Here is a 25,904-nt window from a genome sequence, read left to right on the forward strand (position 1 = left end):
CGTTGGCCTCAATATATATAATATAATATACATACATATACACATACATATACACACCTAAGGAACATTTTATCAAAAAAGGGCGTTTAGGGTGTTTTGAGAGGATTCGGTACATAAGTTTGGTGTCATTTTTTGAAAAAGTGAACAAAGGTTTCAAAAACTTGTCGAAACCACCCGTCGAATAAATTCTAGACACACCCCTACTTGTGCTACTGGGCGGATTTAGGGTCCCTATTTGGTATTATTTTATGATATCCATTTCAGGCCGACCAACCCTAAAATTTTTCTAAAGACGTCTTCGGCACCAATATATACCAACTTTGAAGGGGGTGCGCGCAGGAAAAAAACGCATTTTTGTTGTCATAATTTTCCAAAAACTGCCAAAAACAGCTTTTTGGTCTGTTTTTCTTTAAAATTTGACGGCGGCACAAAAACTTTGGTCATAGTAGGTTCTTTATAGTGTTCGGGGAGGTCTCGAAAAACCAATTCGGTTGACTTTACAGAAAACAAAAGAACGACAAATTTTCCAAACTTTTTTGAAAATCCCCCTCCAGAAAATCTTAGATCCGCCCCTGTTGAGCTATCCAATTGATTTGTGAATTGTTAGAGATTGACATTCAAAACTAGTAACGGAGAACTTGATATGGAGTTATTTTTTTCTTCAGCCTTTTTTTATCATTCATTTAATCAAACTTTCAAAATCATCTGCAAAAAATGGATGCACTGAACTCAAACTGAAAATAATATTTTTGTTATATTATGCGAGTTTAAAAACCGAGCGAAGCATATTAGTTCAAACTTTGTGTTTTTAGACGCGAAGTTTATCAATTTGATCATTAATTTTTTAGAAGAACAATGGTTACAAAAAAATTGTTTTTGAAAATCAAAAATTACTCAAAACTCATTAAAAAAAGTCGCAATCGGGTGGCTAGAAAAACGAGTTTTTTCAGTTTTCTAGTTTCTTAATTTTCTTCTTAATCCCGATTTTTCATACTTAATTACAGATTATAACCGATCCTTGTCAAACCGACAATCATGCGTTCAAAAGTATAAACGTACAAAACATTCTGAGCTGTTTGCTGAGAAAATGACTGAACTTTTTGTTCCGACCAATGTCAAAATGGGAAAAAGCATGGCACAGGGTGGACTGTTCTTCACGCAAAATGAAGAACCTCGGAAATGCCCTAATTGGGGGAGGCAATCTGGGGGGGGGTCAATATCATTTTCAAACTTTTCAATTGTGGTTTTGTCTTTAAAAAACTATTTAAAAAAATCCAATATTTAACAAAAACGGATTTGCGGATTTCCAGTTTTAAACTTTTCTTCAGAAGAGCGGTGGTGGAGTAGTTACGTGGACTGGTTTTTTGTTCCGACTTTGTAACGAAAGTAACGGAATATGTGTGCTCGGGCTGATTTTTTCCTTCAGACAGTTTTCGACTTTTTAACTAGACTTTTTTTGACGGAATTTTTTAATACCATTCAAAAGGTTTCGTTGTCTTGAATTCAAATTTAAAAAGATATTTTACCTGTGATTGTTTTCCGTAAAGTTATGGAGATTCAAAGATTGCCATTTTGGCCAATTTAGGACAATTAACGCACGATATAATTCGCGCTATTAACGTGTAAGCAAAGATTTACTCCGTCTTAGAAATAGATCCCAATTGGTTGAAGGAAGCGTAATTGCCATACTTGATTTAAATTAGGAGCAAAACCTCTCACTTTGAATTTTATATGGCGTGTGGGGGAATGATTTTTATTGTATTTTGTTTCATTCAACTTTTTCATGCTATTACTGCTCCATAGACTTTAAAACGCAGTCGGAACTTAATACGAGCAGTCGTGTTATGTTCTTATGATCCTTATTGTTTCGACTGCCGTTTCGACGAAAAAGTAACGGAAAATGTGTGCTCGCGGTGGTTTTTTGCTTCAGACAAATTTCAACTTTTTAACTGGACATTTTTGACGGTTTTTTTAATATCATTCAAAAGGTATTGTTGTCTTGAGCTTAAATTTGAAAAAATATTTTACCTGTGATTGTTTTTCGCGAAATTATGGAGATTTGAAGATTGCCATTTTGGCCAATTTGGGACAATTAACGAGCGATATATTTCGCGCTTTTAATGAGCAAGCGGAGATTTAATCCTTCCAAGAAGCAGATCCAAAATGATAGAAGGAAGCGTAACTGACATAATTCATTCGTTACTAGGAGCAAAATCTATCACTTTGTACTTTATATGGCTTGTGGGTGGATGAATTTGATTATATTTTATAATATTTAAGTTTTTCATTGTATTACTGCTCCATAGACCTCAAAAGGCAGTCGGAACATTCAGGGCTTCGCCGTGATACAAGCAGTCTTGTTGTTCCGACTTTTGTAAGCAAGAAACGGAATATTTGTGCTGCGGGTGTTTTTTTTCTTCAAACATAATTCGACCTTTAAAATATCTATTTTGACGGAATTTTTATATATCATTCAAAATTTTTTGTTTTGCTGAGCTTAAATTTGAAAAAGTATTCCACTTTTTCCTGTGATTATTTTTGTGGTCAAGTTATGGGGCTTAACTTTAACGTGTTTGGGACAATTAACGCGCGACATACTTTGCGCTATTAACGCGTAAGCGGAGGTTTAATCGTGTTAAAAATTGTTGCAATTTGGTTGAAGCAATTTATTTGCCGTAATTAATTTGTTACTAGGAGCGAAATCTATCACTTTGTACTTTATATGGCGAGTGGGGGGGGGGGGGGATGTTTTTCATCAAAACTCTAATTAAATTTTTTTTTCTATTACAATTAATTTTTCATGTTATTACTGCTCCATAAACCTTAAAAGGCAGTCGGAACATTCAGGGCTTCTTGTCACTTCTTGTTACTTATTACTGAGCAGTCTTGTTACTTCTTAAATTCTGTGCTACATGCACAGCAAGCTTTTATCCTTCCATGAGGTGAAAGTCACGGTAAATAAGACGAGGTTAGCGCATGCGTTTGATAAGCTTACATGTTTTCTATGCTCAAAAAAGTAATCATAAACATGTTGTATAGGTTTTATAAGTGTTTTACAATTTGACGATATATTTTTTAAAATTTTTGCAAAAAGGATACAAAAATTTTGGTTGGAAAAATTGATTCAATAATGATCTTACTGGGTGCCTGATGGCGATTCTGTGCTGCCCATAATTTGTACCCTTTTATGGGTCCATCTCCGTAGTCATAGAATCGTGTCCATGAATTCCATTTTATGATCACGTGTGAACTTCCCACTTCAAACGCTTCAGGCGCATCTTTCAATCTGGGAAGCGCTAAACATGAAACACATTTTGAAAATTAGTCAAAAAAATTTTGCTATCAGAATATAAAAAACATCAATACACTCAAGGGTTGAACAACTACGTCATTTTTTATCTTTTCACATTTTTTATTGATTTTGCATTAGTGAAAGACCATTTAATCTTGCTGTGGATGAAAATAAGGCCTAATTGTACTTTGTTGTCTATTCAACAAAGATTATTCGATGAATTATGTCAAATATTTAATCTCTCAAATTGGGCATTGAAATGTACTGAAGAAATATTTTAAATGGATTTTTACCAAACCCTGGGGCAATTTGGCGACTAAAACTGTGCTTCAATTGTTGTCAATTACCATTAGCATTTACTGGGGCTTTCTAAACAATTGAAAAAGAGCAGAAACGTTTTTAATTTTGTTTTCAATAATAACTATGAAAAAGAAAGAAGAATTAATCGAGAAAACCCTTTTTTACACCTATTCACCTTTGTATGTGAGATGCGATTAGCAACTCTACATAAAAAAGATTGCATTGAGAAAGAAGAGATGAATTTTGTTAAGAAACAAATTATGGCGATATAGCATGTTGTTTGTTACTAAAATAAGAAACAGTTTTCAGCCTATGAGCGCAAAAGCTATCTGTCTTAAGAATGAGACTCTTTCATTGCCTGATAATGATCTTTTGGACGCAATTGCCATAATGCTTTCCCAAAAAGCCGTCGGCACCAATTAACTATGGGTTTCATGTGGGAGCTAGAAAAGACCTATTTATGTCAAACAAAGAAGTTACAACAAGTAATGACTTAACAATTCATGAAAAAATTCTCGAAAAGGACCGAGAAATCCATCAACGAAACTTTTCCTGCATTATTGAGAAAAATGTTTGAGCTGCGACATACAGTTCAGTTTTTTTTGTCATGACTAACCATAGAATCTAATTTCAGCTGAAGTCATTAATTTGTCTCTAAATATGCAATTGTATGACCCCAGTTGTGTATCGGGTATGAGAAAAGACCACTTGTAGGGGTAGTTTCGGCCGAGGAAGCTGGTGCCGGAGGCGTTCCGGATAGTACCATCCGGGGCCTGCAGTTTACAGTCGGTTATCAGGGGTCGTTTTGACATCTGCAGGGCACACACGAACTCGGTGTCTTGGCCTGGGTTCGTTCTCCGGTTGTAAAAGGCGAGCAGCTCCGCAGTGTTGTCGTCTAAAGAATTAAATAAACTTTTTTTTGGTTTGACTTTTGAAAATGAAAATTCAGGAGCTAGAGTAGCAATGAAACATAATTGTTTAGTATAAAAAGGACACAAAACAGTAGTATATTTTCTGTGCCTTGCCTATTTTGATTTCCGATGTTCGCGACTTACTATTTGGGGACGCGACTCAGGTAGCCAAGAGGAAAGACCCCAAAATCAAACAACTTACTCGTCTGGCATGAGTCACCACTGTAACCGAGTGCACAGCCTTCCTCGCAGTGACCTGTGACGCGATTGCACTGCTTCCCCCCTGCACAATGACACTTTAGAGTGCACCCAGCCCCAAAGAGGCCATTCTCACATTCTAAACAGTCAACTCTTGGGGTCAATTTAGCCCTACCTGGCCTGAAAATGGTGGCTTGAACCATTCATCTGTGATGACAACGAGCAACAAACGTGCGTTTTTGCTCTTTACGTCGAATCGCTGTTGTGCTTTTTCAATAACACCAACCAGCAATTTTGCAGGTTTTTCTCGGGTTGAGAATCGTTGTCTCACTTTTGCAACTAACGAACACAGATGATGTTGAGCCACGGACCAACGATCAAGTGATCGATGGCGATGGGGTGTCGAACAGCAGACGAGAGGGAAAGGTAAAGCCCCTGTCTAAGGTCGCTATGGATCATCCCACTAAACCAAATGAGCCAAAGAAAATTGTCACCTTTTAATAAACAAAACAAGAATGTATCTAATTTAAAATATTTGTTTTGATTTTAAAAAGGCTGAAAAATCATCCATTTTCTTTATAAAATGTTATAATTCGAGAGATAAGTTTCTTATCAACGTTTAATGCTATTCCCATAATTTTGAATGCTAAAAGTTTGCTTTTTTCCAAAGCTGAAATTATTCGACAAAACACGGCTCAAAATCTTAGAAACACAGAAAAAATTGTAAAGGAAAAATTCAAAAGTAGGTGACATTTTCTATACATAAGCCAAAAATAAATCTCATTTTGAAGATTGAAAGGTTATGAATTAACTGAATGAGTTATAACATTTTGGGCTACTTAAAATAGATGATTTTCCATTAAAATTGATTAAATTGGATGAAAAATGTATCGAACTTGCTTGAAAATATTGCAGACAAAACTCCATTTTAATGAATTATAATCGATTTGAAATCAATTTTATCGCCATATTATAAGCGATTCTAAATTTATTAGAATCAACTATCTTTAAATATTATAGGTTAACGTTGAAAAGACAACTTTAAAATATGCATTGTTTTTTGTTTCTTGTCGAAAATTAGATTAAACAAAGATCACTCGCCTCATAACGCTTTCGCCTAATATCCGCATATTAGAGTAAAAAGTAACAAAACTGCTTTAATCATTTCAAATTACTGAATGTTCGGATGTCTTTTAGGGCGGCCGAAGTAAATTTTGCTGAAAAATTTAATAAATCATATCAAAAATTTCTGAGCCGGATAACTGCATTGCATTTACTACGCGCTAAAATAAATTGGAAAGTTTTGCGTTCATTGATTATTCCGTACTGCCCAAACCTTCTTGAAGAATCACAGGCTAAAAAAGTTAACTTTTCAACAGTTTCTATCGACGTTAAAGGGCAGTCGAATTTTGAGGGTTTTGCCCTAATACGAGCAGTCTTATTTTAATTTCTTTAACTTCAGTTTAAGACACAACTGCTGAAATTGCTGAAATTGCCGAAATTGCCAGCTCCATGTGACTTCAACAATACTAGGTAAATTACTTTCAAGTCATCCGAGATTACCAGCTCCATGCGACCTCAGCCATGATAGACACTTTCAAATCCGATATTTATAGCTAAACCTTGTACAACAAAAAGTTAGCTTGATAGGAGTCGAGTTGTTACGATAACCAAAACGGCATCAATTTCATGTGATGAAAATTTAAAAAGTGCCTGAAACACACTATGAGAGATCTTATTGGAGACTTTTTTATTGTTACGACCAAGTCACAAAATGCGGAGAGTAACAATGGTTTATGTCTTTTTATCCTTTGTTAAATATTTCAAGGAAAAACCTATAGGTTACATTTTTGATTCTAAAATATCTATTTCAAAAAAATGTCTGTTTTTCGTCTATTTAACACGAATGAAAGAGTCTCACTCCCAATCTAATGTTTTTGCATTTTGCACGGGGAATAATTATCTTACTGAACCTCATTAATTAAAAGCACAACTGTTTAGTGAGGCAAAAGGGCATTTAAAAAAAAAACAAAGTGGAAAAAGTTGGAAATTGGTTTTCAAGATTGCAAAATTTTCCCTCGTCAATTTTAATTTTTTTTAATAGAGGTTTTACACAGCAGCAAATTATCTTTGTCGTTTCGACTTTTAAAGAAAATGACAGAAGAAATTGGCTGGATGCTGTGTTTTTTAGACCTGTTTTGAGCTTTTTATATGCCACTTTTGAGCGGATTTTTTTTTATAAATTTGATCTGGAACATTTTAACGTCCTGAGTTCCAATTTTCAAAAAAAAATGTACCTGTCATCATTTTTTGTGAAGTTATGGGATTCGAAAATTGCTGATTCGGCCAATTTTGCTTAATTAACGCGCTCTATATTTTGTGCCATTAAACCTCAAGTGGCAATTTTCTTTCAGCTCTGAACTCCGTACAAAGCGAATTGAGCCAAGCTAATTGGTCTTATTATACTTCATTAGATCATAATAAATCTTGATTTAGCGCGTGGGGGAAAGTGAAACAAAAAATGAAATGTTTTCCATTTTTCTATTTAATTTCAACAACTTTCAAAAGTTAACAAGACTGCTCGTATCACGGCAAAGCTCTGAAATTTCCGACTGCCTTTTAACGTTTATGGAGCAGTTATAACATAAACAACATAAAAAAATTAAGAAAAATAAAATAAAATGAAAAAAAAATTTTTCTAAAAAAAAATTGAACAAGTTTCTATGAAAATTATCCCCCCACACGCCATATAAAATTCAAAACAATAGATTTTGCTCCGTGTAACAAATCAATTATGGCAAATAAGCTTCTTTCAACCAACTTGGAACGCTTTCGAAGACGGATTAAATCTCTGCTTACGCCTTGATAGCGCGAATTATATCGCGCGTTAATTGTCCCGAGTTGGTCAAAATCGCCAAAATGGCAATCTTTTAACCCTCATAACTTTACAAAAATGATCACAAGTGAAATATATTTTCACATTTGAGATCAGGACAACAATAGTTTTCGAATGATATAAAAAAAATCCCGTCAAAAATGGCTAGTTAAAAAGTCGAAATTTGTCTAAAAAAAACCCACCCCGAGCAGAAGTATTCCGTTACTTTCGTATCGAAAGTCGGAACAAAAAGACTCCATTTTGTACTTTTCAAAGGAGAGACAAGTTATTCAGGATTTTGCCATGATAAAAGCTTTTTTTCTTATAAGCAATTTTGTCTCTTTTTTGGCAAACACATGCGTACACGAAAAACTGCTCATTTTACTCTGCTCTTGAGGTGTCCTCGATAACTCATTGACATCCACATTTTGACATTCCATGAAGTGATCTAACTGTAAACAAGACTGCTTGTATATCAGGGCAAAGCTTTGAATGTTCCGACTGCCCCTTAGCTGGTCTCTTTTGTTGAATAAAATTTCGACAAAACAAAAATTTTAGACCGCCAATATCAATTTTAAAGGGTTAAAATTTGAGTCGAATTAAGATGACCAATTAGTTTGCCTCAATTTAGTTTGGAATCATTATGAGAGCGGATTGATTTTCCCATTGAAATTATGAACTGTTAGTCAAGCACTTCGCATTTAGGCTAGTGGAAAGCATACTTGCTTGGAAATCCGAAGATTTCCAGTGCCATACCCAACCACAGTCATTATTTGATCTGAATAAAAATACACCCCATGCATATTTTTTTCCTCACTTTTTTCGATAGTCGGAACAAAAAAAACTCGGAAACGAATTTTTGGTAAGCATAGACTTTTAACATAGCAAGCAATTCAAATTCTGTTTTTTTTTGGTATCTCGTGAACCATTTCCATTGTGAAGAAATAACATGACTAGCTAATGAATTGAATAATGAGCAGCTGTTCTGAGCTCTATAAGCATTATTTTTTACTATACTAATTTCAATTTGTTTGATCCAGCCTATTTAACTCGCCTCCGATTTTGGACAAAAGAAAAGCCGTGTTGTAAGCCTCTAGCCATGCAGATTAATGATCAATTTTATCAGTCGGAAATGATGTTTATGAAACCACTACAAAGAATACCATATTGAATAAGCCCTGAAATAGCACATTGTCTATGGTATAAAAACCACCTTTACGGAAAAGTTAATCTTGGTCGCAATCATACATATTTCTTGACTCTGTTCCTTGAAAGCTGAACAGAATGCTCAATCTTTTCAGCTTCGCTTCTTCGGCAGTGCTTTTAACTTCAACCTTTTTTTTGTTAAATTTCGATAGCCATAGAACTGCGAGAAAACCAAAATGAGGGTCATTTTTTGAAAAAAAAGTGGGTAAAAGGGGCGGAAGAACGCTCAAACCCACCAATATAAGGTTTTTCCGGTTTTTCCTGTTCTAAATTCGAGACAAAACCTTGAAAATTTTCACAGCTCTTGTGAAGTAGCGAGCATTTTTCATTCTTCACCTTTCAAAACTCTCTTTATAGGTTTAAGAGGGCGGTTTTTTTCTAAAATTTTTGACAATAAAGGGGTTTAATTTCAGTTTCTTTCTACTATAGTGTTTTCTGTGCAGACAAGGGTTCTAAAAAATGGTTGCATTAAGCTAATTGACTTCTTTTGCCTTTCAAATTCGGATTCATAAACAAAAAGATGATTACTTAGCCTTAGAAAAACTTGAATATTCTTTTTCTAAATATGACTTATGCATCACTTTGACATGTGTAGAAAAAAAGATTTGCTAAAAATCTTCGCAAGCAGCAGACTGATGTGACGGGTGGAAATGGTAGTTAATATGATTGTAAAAAACGACTGAGTTAACTATATAGCCGGCGGATATTTGTGTTTATTTTTATAGTGATTAGGCCGGATTTCGCTCCATCATCTCCACCTGAGTCTGATCTTACCCAATTTCGAAATTTCGAACCAGATCTGGGCGGGGCAAACAAACCTGAGCTATTGAAGGAAAATTCACGGCACAGTTCACATAGAAAAATTTATCATGCAATTTTGAAAAATATTATGCTGAAATTTTGATTGCCGCTCGGCTGCTGCAGGTTGAATCCATTTTTCTCCTAAACTATTGAGGTTCAAAGGAGAAAAAACTTCGAAAATTAAACCTTAGTAAAAAGTCTTTTCTATGTGTACTTCTTCCGCTTGTTGGTGGCTACACACTCATTTCTAGAGGTCTTTTAAGAACTTTGTAATCGTTTTAATTCAGACCTTTGTTCCAGTCTCTACTTTTATCAGTTTTGTCGTCATGAAGGATGCCTCTCAATCAAAATGCCTCTCAAAATTTCACTTGCTTTAAAATATAGGCAAATCAGGGGCACATCTAGATTTTCAAAAAAAATCAAAAAATTTTGTCGACACTTTTTTAGGTTAACTAAATTGAGTTTTCGAGCTCTCCCAAAACACTAAGAAAACGCTTTTTGGCCAACTTTTTTTGGTGAAAAGTGTTACGCAAGATAGCGTGACTCAGGGTTTACTTTTCGGGTTATTATGCTGTCGGGGTTTTGAGATGTAAATAATTTGAGATCAAGTCCCGTTTGAACCAAATTAATGCCTCGGGAAGAGTTGACATTATTACTCACCGTCGTTGCAGTGTATCCCGTGGAACCCACTGGCACAGGAGCACCCGAACGGGTCCTGCATACAGAACAGGTAGGAGCTGCAGGACCTGCCTCCGAACTCATCAGGAGCCCCACATCGCGAGGTGCAGCCGGCGTCGAACCAGGACTCCTCGCAAGCTGCAGCAAAGAAAGAAACTTATTTCTCCAAACCGTTTCAAACGAACAAGTTTCATCAAAAACACGAACCGATTATAAAAAAAGACCTGAATTTATGAAACGAGACTCAGAGAGGGGACAGACAACGTGATTATTGTCCACTTTACAGCCTAGAAAAACAATAGGAAGTAAAAGCTATTTTGTCATTTTATGCTTCCATCGTGGGTCTCGAAACTATTTTAAGAAAAGTCGAAGTTCGAGTGCTAAGTCGATGCAATTTTTACCGATTGAACCTGAAAATTGGTCTGAGGATAGTTTAACAGTCCTACGACTGATGCAAAGATGTTCCGAAACTAGACAAAAGCAGAGTGTTTCACGCACTTTTAGAAACTCTTTGTGCATCTCGCGAGTTTCTGGAAGCACTGGCTAGGAAATGTCAGAAAATGATAACCAATCAGAATCTATTCGCTAAAGCTTGAACAGCTTTTATGTTGGTTGTTTTTCTGGCAGATAGATGGTCTTATACTGTTCGCATGCTTACCATGTTCGCAGTATTTGCCCTTGAATCCCGGAGGACAAATACACTCTCCCATAAGTTGGTCACATACTCCCCCATTGTGACAGATTGGACAGTGCTCGGAACATGCACGACCCCAGATCAGGGGCTCACACTCTGTAGAAAAAAAACAATGATTATTATCGGGAAAGTAGGGGATGTTTTTTCTCGTGGTGTTTTCGTTTTCCAGTTTCGTGGAAAATTATGCCTTTTTAAACTTATGATGTTGTTTTCTTTGACCATTTTGGTGATCAAACTAATAGTTTTTGTTAGAAAGTGTTCATGTGTATATCACAAATCTCGGTACTATTAAGCACAAAATGAAAATGGTTTAACAGTTATAACTTTTTGTAAAGTTATTGAAACTAAAAAATGTATGCGCGCTTTTCCGCTCCGACTTAGCACTGAATCATTTGCGAAACAGCTACGAAAACCGGAGTTAGCGCAGAATTCTCTCTTAGTCAGTGATGATTTTTAGAATAGCCATCGTCGCACTGAAATATCCATGATTCAGCGCTGCAATTTAGTCAAAATCTTCATCGCTATTCGAGGCCCTGATCAGAGACCAATTATTCATGATCAGTCCATTTGCAACACTGATTCATCTTATAGTGCTGAACCAGTGATGATTATCCCTGCGAGGTCAACACGGGTTGGCTCTTTAGGAGATTATTTTAAAATAAAGTCAGCTTTTTGTCCAATTTTTTTAATTTTGAAGTTTCTTTAGTTGATGATTTAAGGGGAAAAGAATTTAAAAATAATGTGAGTTTTTGGTTCGCTTTCAATTGAAAACTAGAACTTATCTGAAACGGTTCTCAAACAGCTCACGGTAATTAATTGATATGACAGCATTTTTTGTCAAGTTGATTCCTGTGACTCAAACAACTATCATGTTTTCAAAATGCCATATTGATGCTCACTTTTTATGCAAAAAATACAGCTTGTTTATCAGGGCAAAGCCCTGAATATTCCGACTGCTGTTCAGTTCAGATCAAATATTTTTTGGGAAAAAAAAAACATTGAAATCTTAAGCAATTTGCGTTAGGTTTTCCTCATTATGAATAAAATCTTCAAATTGCGCATAAATTAATCCAGAGTTTGGCCAAATTGGCAACTTTCAAACTCCCAGCATTTTGCAAAAAGTGATCATTTGTAAAATAGATTTTTACATTTGATTTTAGGGTGTTGATTGTTTTCAATGGGGTATAAAACTTTTTGTTAAAAACAGTTATTTTGATCGCCGATAATTGACTGAATAAAAAACTGCTTCAAGCATAAACATTGCGTTTTTCTCGAAAATCGAACAATATATGGCTTGGCCTACTGCGAGAATTCAATCGGCACTAAAGTCCATGCAAACTAGTTTTAGACTGATATCCAGATAATTGCTTCAATGAACTTTTCATGGGCAAAGTATAATATTAAGAGATAAAAACGTTGGCAAATATAGTCACTGAGTGGGCTTCAAAATCAGATACTACCTAAAATTAAATCAAATAATAAATCGAACGACCACTTTATCAATTTAAAATTGCCAAATTTTCTGAGAATTGAACAAAATAGACTTTTTGCGTATAGCTAATCATAGATTACATTATGACAGGCAGCTTTTCTACCAACAAAACCTGGTGTTGTTCAACATATCATGAGTTGTAAAACTAGCTGAGCTGATTGTTGAGATGAATGTCAAACGACTAAACCAATAACTGATTTTGGTTTCTGATTACAGCATTTATTTTTTCTCTGCATCACTGATTGCTGGAATTGTACAGTTATCTAAAATTTTTCTGTCGATATTTCTCTTTAAAATTTCAATTGTTCTTGTTATGAAAATAATTTATAATAATTAGTACAAATTATTTTCACAACAAGAACAATTGAGTTTAGAAAGAGGAATATGGACAGAAAATTGAAGGATAACTGTAAATCCACCAATCAGCGATGCTCAAAAAAGCTAAAAAGCTTAAGTCAAAACTCAAAGTCAGTTATTGTTTTAGTCGGTTCTAGTCGGTCAAAAAATTGGTGTTTTTGGTCACGCTGGTGGAAAAATAAAGTCAAAAACTCGGCCCCGGGTATCGTTTATTTTTCTGTTCAACTTTTTTGGTCGAAAAACTTCTCGTTCGATTGTTTTAACTGCGTCCTCTTTGGAACGTTTTTCTCCAGTCGTTTTTTTTCTGATTGCCGTTAACTTTTCTTCGGCCGTGCCAGTCGCCGTTAATTTTTCTTTGGTCGCGCCGGTCGCGTTTAGCTTTCCTTTTCTTGCGCCGGTCGCGGACACATATTACCTCGGTCTGCAAAGTCTGGAAGTACCAAATTTTGGTCTCGGCGGTATGAAAATATCCAACTTCGGTAGCAGCAGTCTGGAAATACGAAAATTTGGTCGCGATCGTCTGATCATAAAACAGCAACCTCGACCCGAAAATATAATAAAATAATATTATTGGTATGAATATATTGACTAACCAGACACAATGAGTCTGAGAAGTCCCACCCTGCCTTGGGTCCTGTCAGCCTCTGATTGGTAGAACTCATACACACCGCCGTCTGATAGCAACACACTGTGGATGCGCTGCTGCTGCGAGTTCCACCATGGCAAAGATTTCCCTGCAACACAAAACCAGTCTTTTAATAGCATTGCATTGAAGTAAAATAAAGACATTATTTCACTATTTACTTAACCCATTTGGTCAAACGATCCGTATTTTTTCCCCTAAAAGTGCCTTCGTTGCCATTAGATATTATTTTTAAATGGAGGTATACTAGTACAGTTTTCTCAAACAGCTAATGGCTGCGCATGTTGCCGGCAAGAGGTCAGCGAAAAAGTTCCAGTCTTTCCAGTCTGTCCAGTCCGATATTCATTCCGCGGCCGACAGGGTTTGTAGACGACGCGGACAAAGTCCGGAAACTTCGAATTTTGGTCGAGATTTTTCAGATATTAGACATAATAATCTAGAAGTTAGTCGCGATACAATCCGGAAATTAGCAGCGAGATAGTCTGAAAATTAGTCGTGTTATAGTCTGAATATGAGACACGACAGTCTGAACACAAGTCGTTTCAGTCACGTAAATGCGGACCTGGAAACTATCCATGATCTCGATCAAAAATCCGAGAAGCGATATTTGCAGGTACAAATTACCAGTTTTGAGGACTTGATATCATAAAAAACGGTTTTAATCTCAAAAAATAAAAAAGAACTCATAATATAAGGTTTAAACTTCAGGAGAACCCAATTTTTGTTGAATTGAAACTCGTATAGCCTAGTCGTATAAGAAAATTTTAAAACAGCATGCAAAATATTATAATTATAGGGGAAAAAGATTAAATCTGCTGATTTTTTAAAAATAAAATGAATATCATAGAAAAATCAATGCATGAATACAATTCCTTGCAAACAAAGTAAGCCGCTTACAAAAGCTGGGTTTTGCCTAATTTTAGTTTTACAAAAGTTTAATAATTTTTTAGGAGTTTTTAACGCGTTTTCGGAATAAAGAATTCAAAAGTTTTCAGCAAAAGTTCGATTTTTTTAAAAATTGTTTTTATTCCTAAAAAGATTTTGCTTTTAGCTCTAGTTTTACTAAGCATTTTTTCGTTCAGATTTTTTTATCACGCCACGCAGAAAAAAAACAACAATAAATTGAAAAGACTTTTGTTGTATTTTTTTAAGATTATGGCCGGAACTTTCTGTCTACTTGCGCAGTAACCGGCTATCATTGTTATCATTTTGGTGACGTTTCTTGCGGGATGTGATCAGGAAAACTATTCAAACGCGTTAAAAAATAGTGATATAGACATAATCAACAAAAAAAATTGAATTGGAAAAAGAAGCTGTCAGATGTTTTGCAGAATGATTTTTTCGAAGCTTATCTTACCAAAGAAGTGCCAAATGAAGCTTCCAAAACATTTTTTTGAAGTAGAAACCAAAATTTTTAAGGAAAACTTTCAGTCTAAATTTTCCTGAGCAAAGCAAGAACTGCTCGAAATTTCACTTTATTTGCTCGAACTTAGACTATTCATTTAAAATTTAAAATCGATTTTTCACGACACTCCGACATCTTTTTTGAAAGCATAGCGAAGGATATCAATATGATAAACCACTTGACCTCATTTTGCGAGGAAAACAGAAAGAGAAAAAATAACATAAACAGACCCTAAGCTAAAATTTCCTCCCCATTTTCAATGGTGGCTATAAAATTGATAGGTTTTTTTAGCACAATCGGATGGAGGAGTAAGAAAAAAGAACCCATCTAATTGACTCGCTTAGCAAACAGGAAGTCGGAAATGGTACTGCTTAATTAGGCAATACTTTTGACCACCAAACTTGGATTTTAACCACCATGCATTTGCAGTCGATGACTGTCTGTTGACTGATTCACTTATAAAAACGATTAATCAAATGGTATTAAAAATCATGTTTTGGGTGGTTTTCTAATAACTTGCTGACAAAATAGGGTCTTGGAGAATTGAAAAACCTCGAAAAACCTGATTTGACAAATATACTCTCTTTTCTGACAAACCTTCCATTTGAAACTATAATTATACTATGGCTAGCATGAATTAAGTTTGCAATAGTCGAACTAACCCACTTAAACCAGATACATCACCTCCAGGTGCACTCGAGTAAAAAAAAACTCAAACAATTGATCTGAGGATAATTAAGCTAGAAAAAAAGCGGAAACAACCGTGTGAAAGTTTATCGAGTGAAAAAATTTGTTTCATCCATAGCACACTTCATTAACTGAAAAAAAAACGAATTACCACATTTCTTTATCTTTTTTTAAAAACTTTTCCAGCCAAAAGAAGCTTTAACTCAGAAATTTACGCAATTAGAAAACTACTTTTCGGTGTTTTTGGTAGAAGTAATTGATTTTCATGGCGCCATTTTGTTTTCAGTATTGCATTATTTCAACTACTTGTTTTAAGTGTTTTGGTTCACACTTTGGCGTCAAAATTGTAAGAAAAATAATCATTTAAGAATTTTCTAAATGAAAAAGTTTTCACTTCAAAGCATACGTCCATGGTACAAAAAATCAGCGCTCATTTTTGATCGCAAATAAAAGGCAACTAGACTTCTTGTATCAAGGCGAAGCCCTGTATGTTTGAATTGCGTTTTTAGCTCTTTCAGTTCACTTGAAAAACAATGATAAACTTTTTAAAAAATGAAAACGAAATTAAATTTGTTTTTTTTTGCGAAAACCGCACGCTATCAAAAAAAAATGATTTTTTTTTGCATACAGCAAATATCAAAACGACCAAGATGCATGCCTCAATTCAATTTAGAACGACTTCTAAGACGGACTTAATCTCTGGTGCTTATGCTATAACGTGGTATTTACCTCAAATAACCAAAATGGCAAAATTTAAACTTCACAAAAATGATCACAGGTAAAATATTTTTTTAAAAATAAAATTTGTGCTCAAGATAACAATAGTTTTCTGATAATACAAAAAAAACTGCCAAAAATTCAAAGTTTGTCTGGAAAAAAAAACACCGCGAGTACAAATAATTCATTACTTTTTTCGAAAGACGATGAACATCAAAATTTTATGTGAAAAGCTGATATAAATAATCAAAGCAACAAAATTATCTGTAGAGCAAAACAACTAAAATCCCTTCCCGGCCACCATAAACCGATCTATAATTTTTGTATATGATTAGCTTTAAAATACATTTATTTCAATACGATCTTATTTATGATCCTAAATATGCTTCTTCAAAAAAGACAAGATTGATTTTAAAACGTTAATTCTTGGCCTTCATTGATACACAAACCTTTTTCACGTCGCTTTTGGCAATTTATGCAATAAACTTGAAAAAAAAACGTGTTCTTCTCAAGATTAGTACTTTTTATCCTCTCTAGCCATAAGAAAAAAAATTAATGTCGAAAAGCAAAAAAATCCTGCCGTAACATCAGATTACGAGAGGAGAGTTGTGTTTCGGTGCTGGACGTATGATTCGACCATGCACAACCAACTATATTTGTTTCGAATGTGCTCTATTTATGTTTCGAGTTACTGCTATATCCAAAACCTTTTCTCGACTATCCTTTTTCGGTCGAGCACTGACATTAAGCTTCACGTTGAAAATCGAAAAATACAGTGAGTAATTTTATATATTATCATTGACGTTTGTGAAGCTGGTGCGAGATACCTAATCTATTTCGAATAAAGCAATATGTAAGCTTGGCAGAACTCATTTTGATTCGTACGAACTTCAGTTTTCAATGGTTAAACCAAAATTTTCTTTGCCAGAGTGAAAACTGTGCTATGAAATAAGCAACAGACTCGGCAAAATTAGTGTATCAAATAACACAAGACTGCTCGTATCAGGGCGAAGCCCTGAATGTTCCGACTGCCTTCTAAGGTTTATGGAGCAGTAATAACATTTAAAAAAATTAAATAAAATAAAATAAAAATTTTTTTCTCTAAAATTTGAATTTTTTTTTGAAAATTATCTCCCCCACACGCCATATAAAGTACAAAAGGATAGATTTTGCTCCTTGTAACAAATCAATTATGGCATATAAGCTTCCTTGAATCAATTTGGAACGATTTCTAAGACGGATTAAATCTCGCTTACGCGTTAATAGCGCGAAGTATATCACGGATTAATTGTTCCAAATTGGCCAAAATGGCAATCTTTAAACCCCGATAACTTTACGAAAAACGATCACAGGTTCAACGAACTTTTCATGGGCAAAGTATAAAATTAAGAGATAAAAACGTTGGCAAATATAGTCACTGAGTGGGCTTCAAAATCAGATACTACCTAAAATTAAATCAAATAATAAATCGAACGACCATTTTATCAATTTAAAATTGCCAAATTTTCTGAGAATTGAGCAAAATGGTTCGATTCAATCGAATGCTTAGACTTTTTGCGTATAACTAATCAATAGATTACATTATGACAGGCAGCTTTTCTACCAACAAAACCTGGTGTTGTTCAACATATCATGAGTTGTAAAACTAGCTGAGCTGATTGTTGAGATGAATGTCAAACGACTAAACCAATAAATGATTTTGATTTCTGATTACACCATTTATTTTTTCTCTGCATAACTGATTGCTGGAATTGTGCAGTTATCTAAAATTTTTCTGTCGATATTTCTCTTTCAAATTTCAATTGATCTTGTTATGAAAATAATTTAAAATAATTAGTACAAATTATTTTCACAACAAGAACAATTGAGTTTAGAAAGAGGAATATGGACAGAAAATTGAAAGATAACTATAAATCCACCAATCAGCGATGCTCAAAAAAGCTAAAAAGCTCAAGTCAAAACTCAAAGTCAGTTATTGTTTTAGTCGGTTCTAGTCGGTCAAAAAATTGGTGTTTTTGGTCACGCTGGTGGAAAAATAAAGTCAAAAACTCGTCCCGGTATCGTTTATTTTTCTGTTCAACTTTTTTGGTGGAAAAACTTCACGTTCGATTGTTTTAACTGCGTCCTCTTTGGAACGTTTTTCTCCAGTCGTTTTTTTCTGATTGCCGTTAACTTTTCTTCGGCCGAGCCAGTCGCCGTTAATTTTTCTTTGGTCGCGCCGGTCGCGGTTAATTTTCAATCGGTCGCGCCGGTCGCGTTTAGCTTTCCTTTTCTTGCGCCGGTCGCGGACACATATTACCTCGGTCCGCAAAGTCTGGAAATACCAAATTTTGGTCTCGGCGGTATAAAAATATCCAACTTCGGTTGCAGCAGTCTGGAAATACCAAAATTTGGTCGCGACCGTCTGATCATAAAACAGCAACCTCGACCCGAAAATATAATAAATTAATATTATTGGTATGAATATATTGACTAACCAGACACAATGAGTCTGAGAAGTCCCACCCTGCCTTGGGTCCTGTCAGCCTCTGATTGGTAGAACTCATACACACCGCCGTCTGATAGCAACACACTGTGGATGCGCTGCTGCTGCGAGTTCCACCATGGCAAAGATTTCCCTGCAACACAAAACCAGTCTTTTAATAGCATTGCATTGAAGTAAAATAAAGACATTATTTCACTATTTACTTAACCCATTTGGTCAAACGATCCTTATTTTTTCCCCTAAAAGTGCCTTCGTTGCCATTAGATATTATTTCTAAATGGAGGTATACTAGTACAGTTTTCTCAAACAGCTAATGGCTGCGCATGTTGCCGGCAAGAGGTCAGCGAAAAAGTTCCAGTCTTTCCAGTCTGTCCAGTCCGATATTCATTCCGCGGCCGACAGGGTTTGTAGACGACGCGGACAAAGTCCGGAAACTTCCAATTTTGCTCGAGATTTTTCAGATATTAGACATAATAATCTAGAAGTTAGTCTAGATACAATCCGAAAATTAGCAGCGAGATAGTCTGAAAATTAGTCGTGTTATAGTCTGAATATGAGACACGACAGTCTGAACACGAGTCGTTTCAGTCACGTAAATTCGGACCTGGAAACTATCCATGATCTCAATCAAAAATCCGAGAAGCGATATTTGCAGGTACAAATTACCAGTTTTGAGGACTTGATATCATAAAAAACGGTTTTAATCTCAAAAAATAAAAAAGAACTCATTATATAAGGTTTAAACTTCAGGAGAACCCAATTTTTGTTGAATTGAATTATACGAATAGCCTAGTCGTATAAGAAAATTTTAAAACAGCATGCAAAATATTATAATTATAGGGGAAAAAGATTAAATCTGCAGATTTTTTAAAAATAAAATGAATATCATAGAAAAATCAATGCATGAATACAATTCCTTGCAAACAAAGTAAGCCGCTTACAAAAGCTTGGTTTTGCCTAATTTTAGTTTTACAAAAGTTTAATAATTTTTTAGGAGTTTTTAACGCGTTTTCGGAATAAAGAATTCAAAAGTTTTCAGCAAATGTTCGTTTTTTTTAAAAATTGTTTTTATTCCTAAAAAGATTTTGCTTTTAGCTCTAGTTTTACTAAGCATTTTTTCGTTCAGATTTTTTTATCACGCCACGCAGAAAAAAAACAACAATAAATTGAAAATACTTTTGTTGTATTTTTTTAAGATTATGGCCGGAACTTTCTGTCTACTTGCGCAGTAACCGGCTATCATTGTTATCATTTTGGTGACGTTTTTTGCGGGATGTGATCAGGAAAACTATTCAAACGCGTTAAAAAATAGTGATATAGACATAATCAACAAAAAAAATTGAATTGGAAAAAGAAGCTTTCAGATGTTTTGCAGAATGGTTTTTTCGAAGCTTATCTTACCAAAAAAGTGCCAAATGAAGCTTCCAAAACATTTTTTTGAAGTAGAAACCAAAATTTTTAAGGAAAACTTCCAGTCTAAATTTTCCTGAGCAAAGCAAGAACTGCTCGAAATTTCACTTTATTTGCTCGAACTTAGACTATTCATTTAAAATTTCAAATCGATTTTTCACGACACTCCGACATCTTTTTTGAAAGCATAGCGAAAGATATCAATATGATAAACCACTTGACCTCATTTTGCGAGGAAAACAGAAAGAGAAAAAATAACATAAACAGACCCTAAGCTAAAATTTCCTCCCCATTTTCAATGGTGGCTATAAAATTGATAGGTTTTTTAGCACAATCGGATGTAGGAGTAAGAAAAAAGAACCCATCTAATTGACTCGCTTAGCAAACAGGAAGTCGGAAATGGTACTGCTTAATTAGGCAATGCTTTTGACCACCAAACTTGGATTTTAACCACCATGCATTTGCAGTCGATGACTGTCTGTTGACTGATTCACTTATAAAAACGATTAATCAAATGGTATTAAAAATCATGTTTTGGGTGGTTTTCTAATAACTTGCTGACAAAATAGGGTCTTGGAGAATTGAAAAACCTCGAAAAACCTGATTTGACAAATATACTCTCTTTTCTGACAAACCTTCCATTTGAAACTATAATTATACTATGGCTAGCATGAATTAAGTTTGCACTAGTCGAACTAACCCACTTAAACCAGATACATCACCTCCAGGTGCACTCGAGTAAAAAAAAACTCAAACAATTGATCTGAGGATAATTAAGCTAGAAAAAAAGCGGAAACAACCGTGTGAAAGTTTATCGAGTGAAAAAATTTGTTTCATCCATAGCACACTTCATTAACTGAAAAAAACGAATTACCACATTTCTTTATCTTTTTTTAAAAACTTTTCCAGCCAAAAGAAGCTTTAACTCAGAAATTTACGCAATTAGAAAACTACTTTTTGGTGTTTTTGGTAGAAGTAATTGATTTTCATGGTGCCATTTTGTTTTCAGTATTGCATTGTTTCAACTACTTGTTTTAAGTGTTTTGGTTCACACTTTGGCGTCAAAATTGTAAGAAAAATAATCATTTAAGAATTTTCTAAATGAAAAAGTTTTCACTTCAAAGCATGCGTCCATGGTACAAAAAATCAGCGCTCATTTTTGATCGCAAATAAAAGGCAACTAGACTTCTTGTATCAAGGCGAAGCCCTGTATGTTTGAATTGCGTTTTTAGCTCTTTCAGTTCACTTGAAAAACAATGATAAACTTTTTAAAAAATGAAAACGAAATTAAATTTGTTTTTTTTTTGCGAAAACCGCACGCTATGAAAAAAAATGATTTTTTTTTGCATACAGCAAATATCAAAACGACCAAGATGCATGCCTCAATTCAATTTAGAACGACTTCTAAGACGGACTTAATCTCTGGTGCTTATGCTATAACGTGGTATTTACCTCAAATAACCAAAATGGCAAAATTTAAACTTCACAAAAATGATCACAGGTAAAATATTTTTTTAAAATAAAATTTGTGCTCAAGATAACAATAGTTTTCTGATAATACAAAAAAAACTGCCAGAAATTCAAAATTTGTCTGGAAAAAAACACCGCGAGTACAAATAATTCATTACTTTTTTCGAAAGACGATGAACATCAAAATTTTATGTGAAAAGCTGATATAAATAATCAAAGCAACAAAATTATCTGTAGAGCAAAACAACTAAAATCCCTTCCCGGCCACCATAAACCGATCTATAATTTTTGTATATGATTAGCTTTAAAATACATTTATTTCAATACGATCGTATTTATGATCCTAAATATGCTTCTTCAAAAAAGACAAGATTGATTTTAAAACGTTAATTCTTGGCCTTCATTGATACACAAACCTTTTTCACGTCGCTTTTGGCAATTTATGCAATAAACTTGAAAAAAAAAACGTGTTCTTCTCAAGATTAGTACTTTTTATCCTCTCTGGCCATAAGAAAAAAAATTAATGTCGAAAAGCAAAAAAATCCTGCCGTAACATCAGATTACGAGAGGAGAGTTGTGTTTCGGTGCTGGACGTATGATTCGACCATGCACAACCAACTATATTTGTTTCGAATGTGCTCTATTTATGTTTCGAGTTACTGCTATATCCAAAACCTTTTCTCGACTATCCTTTTTCGGTCGAGCACTGACATTAAGCTTCACGTTGAAAATCGAAAAATACAGTGAGTAATTTTATATATTATCATTGACGTTTGTGAAGCTGGTGCGAGATACCTAATCTATTTCGAATTAAGCAATATGTAAGCTTGGCAGAACTCATTTTGATTCGTTCGAACTTCAGTTTTCAATGGTTAAACCAAAATTTTTTTTGCCAGAGTGAAAACTGTGCTATGAAATAAGCAACAGACTCGGCAAAATTAGTGTATCAAATAACACAAGACTGCTCGTATCAGGGCGAAGCCCTGAATGTTCCGACTGCCTTTTAAGGTTTATGGAGCAGTAATAACATTTAAAAAAATTAAATAAAATAAAATAAAATTTTTTTTCTCCAATATTTGAATTTTTTTTTTTGAAAATTATCTCCCCCACACGCCATATAAAGTACAAAAGGATAGATTTTGCTCCTTGTAACAAATCAATTATGGCATATAAGCTTCCTTGAATCAATTTGGAACGATTTCTAAGACGGATTAAATCTCGCTTACGCGTTAATAGCGCGAAGTATATCACGGATTAATTGTTCCAAATTGGCCAAAATGGCAATCTTTAAACCCCGATAACTTTACGAAAAACGATCACAGGTGAAATATCTTTTCAAATTTAAGCTCAGGACAACAATACCTTTTGAATGATATAAAAAAATTCCGTCAAAAATGGCTAGGTAAAAAGTCGAAATTTGTCTGAAGAAAAAAAAAAACCCACCCGAGCACAAATATTCCGTTACTTTCGTATCGAAAGTCGGAACAAAAACAGCTTCTATATCAAATCAAAATCTTTAAAGTTCGAAATTCTTTTTAATAGTTCGCCAATAGTTTTAGTACTAAAATTTTCAATGAATTAGAATTTTTGGATCGTTGATATTAAATATTAAGTATTAAAAAATTAGTCGCATGAAAGGATAATTATATGAAGATAAAAAGACTAGCTATAAATTGGGGCAATAAATTTAATTTCGGAACAATTTTTTGCGGTTAAGATTATGATTGCTTGTGCGTTTCCAGCATAGTCAAAACCCTCAAAGTTTTAAATGAGCTGTTTCGAAGATTCCAGGAACGAACTCACTAGAAAACGTTCTTAAAATACTTAAATCAAATACTAACAAATCAGACCGTTCACGTTGAATCCTCTTTTTCCGCAAAACTGGAGCAACAAGATTGCTAGTTTATCGGAACAAAACCCTTAATGTTCTGCCTATCCATGTCTGGTCTCCAAGTTTCCTTTTAAATTAAAACAAGACTCCTCGTATCAGGGCGCAGCCCTGAATGTTCCGACTGCCTTTTAAGGTTTTATGGAGCAGCAATAACATTAAAAATTAAATGTAAGAAAAAACAAAATGCATTTTTTTTTTAATTTTGAAAGTTTTTATGAAAATTATCCCCCCACACGCCATATAAAGTACAAAAAGATAGATTTCGCTCCTTGTAACAAATCAATTATGGCATATAAGCTTCCTTGAATCAATTTGGAACGATTTCTAAGACGGATTAAATCTCGCTTACGCGTTAATAGCGCGAAGTATATCACGGATTAATTGTTCCAAATTGGCCAAAATGGCAATCTTTAAACCCCGATAACTTTACGAAAAACGATCACAGGTGAAATATCTTTTCAAATTTAAGCTCAGGACAACAATACCTTTTGAATGATATAAAAAAATTCCGTCAAAAATGGCTAGGTAAAAAGTCGAAATTTGTCTGAAGAAAAAAAAAACCCACCCGAGCACAAATATTCCGTTACTTTCGTATCGAAAGTCGGAACAAAAACAGCTTCTATATCAAATCAAAATCTTTAAAGTTCGAAATTCCCTTTAATAGTTCGCCAATAGTTTTAGTAATAAAATTTTCAATGAATTAGAATTTTTGGATCGTTGATATTAAATATTAAGTATTAAAAAATTAGTCGCATGAAAGGATAATTATATGAAGATAAAAAGACTAGCTATAAATTGGGGCAATAAATTTAATTTCGGAACAATTTTTTGCGGTTAAGATTATGATTGCTTGTGCGTTTCCAGCATAGTCAAAACCCTCAAAGTTTTAAATGAGCTGTTTCGAAGATTCCAGGAACGAACTCACTAGAAAACGTTCTTAAAATACTTAAATCAAATACTAACAAATCAGACCGTTCACGTTGAATCCTCTTTTTCCGCAAAACTGGAGCAACAAGATTGCTAGTTTATCGGAACAAAACCCTTAATGTTCTGCCTATCCATGTCTGGTCTCCAAGTTTCCTTTTAAATTAAAACAAGACTCCTCGTATCAGGGCGCAGCCCTGAATGTTCCGACTGCCTTTTAAGGTTTTATGGAGCAGCAATAACATTAAAAATTAAATGTAAGAAAAAACAAAATGCATTTTTTTTTTAATTTTGAAAGTTTTTATGAAAATTATCCCCCCACACGCCATATAAAGTACAAAAAGATAGATTTCGCTCCTTGTAACAAATCAATTAGCTTCTTTTAATCAATTTGGAACAATTTCTAAGACGGATTAACTCTCCGCTTACGCGTTAATAGCGCGAAATATATCACGCGTTAATTGTCTCAAATTGGTCAAAATGGCAATTTTTAAACCCCCATAACTTTACGAAAAATGATCACAGGTAAAATATCTTTTCAAATTTGAGCTCAGGACAACAATACCTAATAAATGATATAAAAAATTCCGTCAAAAATGGCTAGTTAAAAAGTCAAAATTTGTCTGAAGAACAAAAAAAACCCACCCCGAGCACAAATATTCCGTTACTTTCGTATCGAAAGTCGGAACAATTATTGAACTATAAATTTTGAGCGAGCAATATCAGATTTCTAAAAATGATTCTGTATTCCGTACGACCAATAGGCTGGTTTCATGTCAATTTGTGATGATTATCAATGCGGCAGAGTTTGCACCGCGTAAATATTTTGAGCTACATTCTCAGCTGCTTGAAAATAATTTCTTCAAAATCCACAAAAACTTATTCAGACCCTGGTCAAAAATAGAATCGCTTGGCCGAAAAAGAAATATCGAGAGTAAATTAGCTTTTCATGCTCAAACTTAAATATCGTAGTTTTTTGTCGATATTTTTTTTGAAATAAAGATACGATTGTTATCTATATTTTTTGTTTTGTTATAAGCCAATAAACTAATGTTATTATTAACGAAATGGTCCGATAAAAAAACACGTCAAGCATACGATTCCCAATAATTTTAAAAAGTTCAACCGATAAAAACAAACTTTCTTTTCTAGGGTAGCTGAAAGCTGAAAATTTATTGACAAAAAAAAATTTTGAACATTTTTTTTTCGTCATTTCTCTCTTAGCGCAAAAAAATCGTTATTTTCTGTTGTTCAAACTGCTATTCTCCGAAAAACAGCTGTTTTTTTGAATGTGTGTATGTAATTCTTACCGGCTTCAACTTTTTTTTATAAAATGTTTTTGACTGCAAATAAAATTTTGAGTACGACACGGACATAAATTTGTCGAGCATCATTCAGTTCGGGTTTCAATTTACAAAAGTTTAAAAATTGCTTATAGTCCGGGACGCTTGTAGTCGTACAAAAAGTC

The 25,904-nt window shown here is 34.2% G+C and overlaps 1 protein-coding gene across 1 annotated transcript in view; it reads right to left on the reverse strand.

The window, feature by feature from the left end:
• LOC134844951 (uncharacterized) overlaps nt 1-25,904 on the reverse strand; it is a gene marked incomplete at its 5' end in the record, with an annotated part of 89,496 nt that overhangs the window by 43,073 nt on the left and 20,519 nt on the right. The window contains 7 exon segments of the mRNA XM_063861777.1: nt 3,141-3,296; nt 4,209-4,487; nt 4,706-4,840; nt 10,244-10,399; nt 10,920-11,051; nt 13,398-13,538; nt 18,734-18,874. Coding sequence (XP_063717847.1) covers nt 3,141-3,296; nt 4,209-4,487; nt 4,706-4,840; nt 10,244-10,399; nt 10,920-11,051; nt 13,398-13,538; nt 18,734-18,874 — 1,140 coding nt within the window.

The sequence above is a fragment of the Symsagittifera roscoffensis genome, chromosome 4 (assembly GCF_963678635.1).
Source record: "Symsagittifera roscoffensis chromosome 4, txSymRosc1.1, whole genome shotgun sequence".
NCBI lineage: Eukaryota > Metazoa > Xenacoelomorpha > Acoela > Convolutidae > Symsagittifera > Symsagittifera roscoffensis.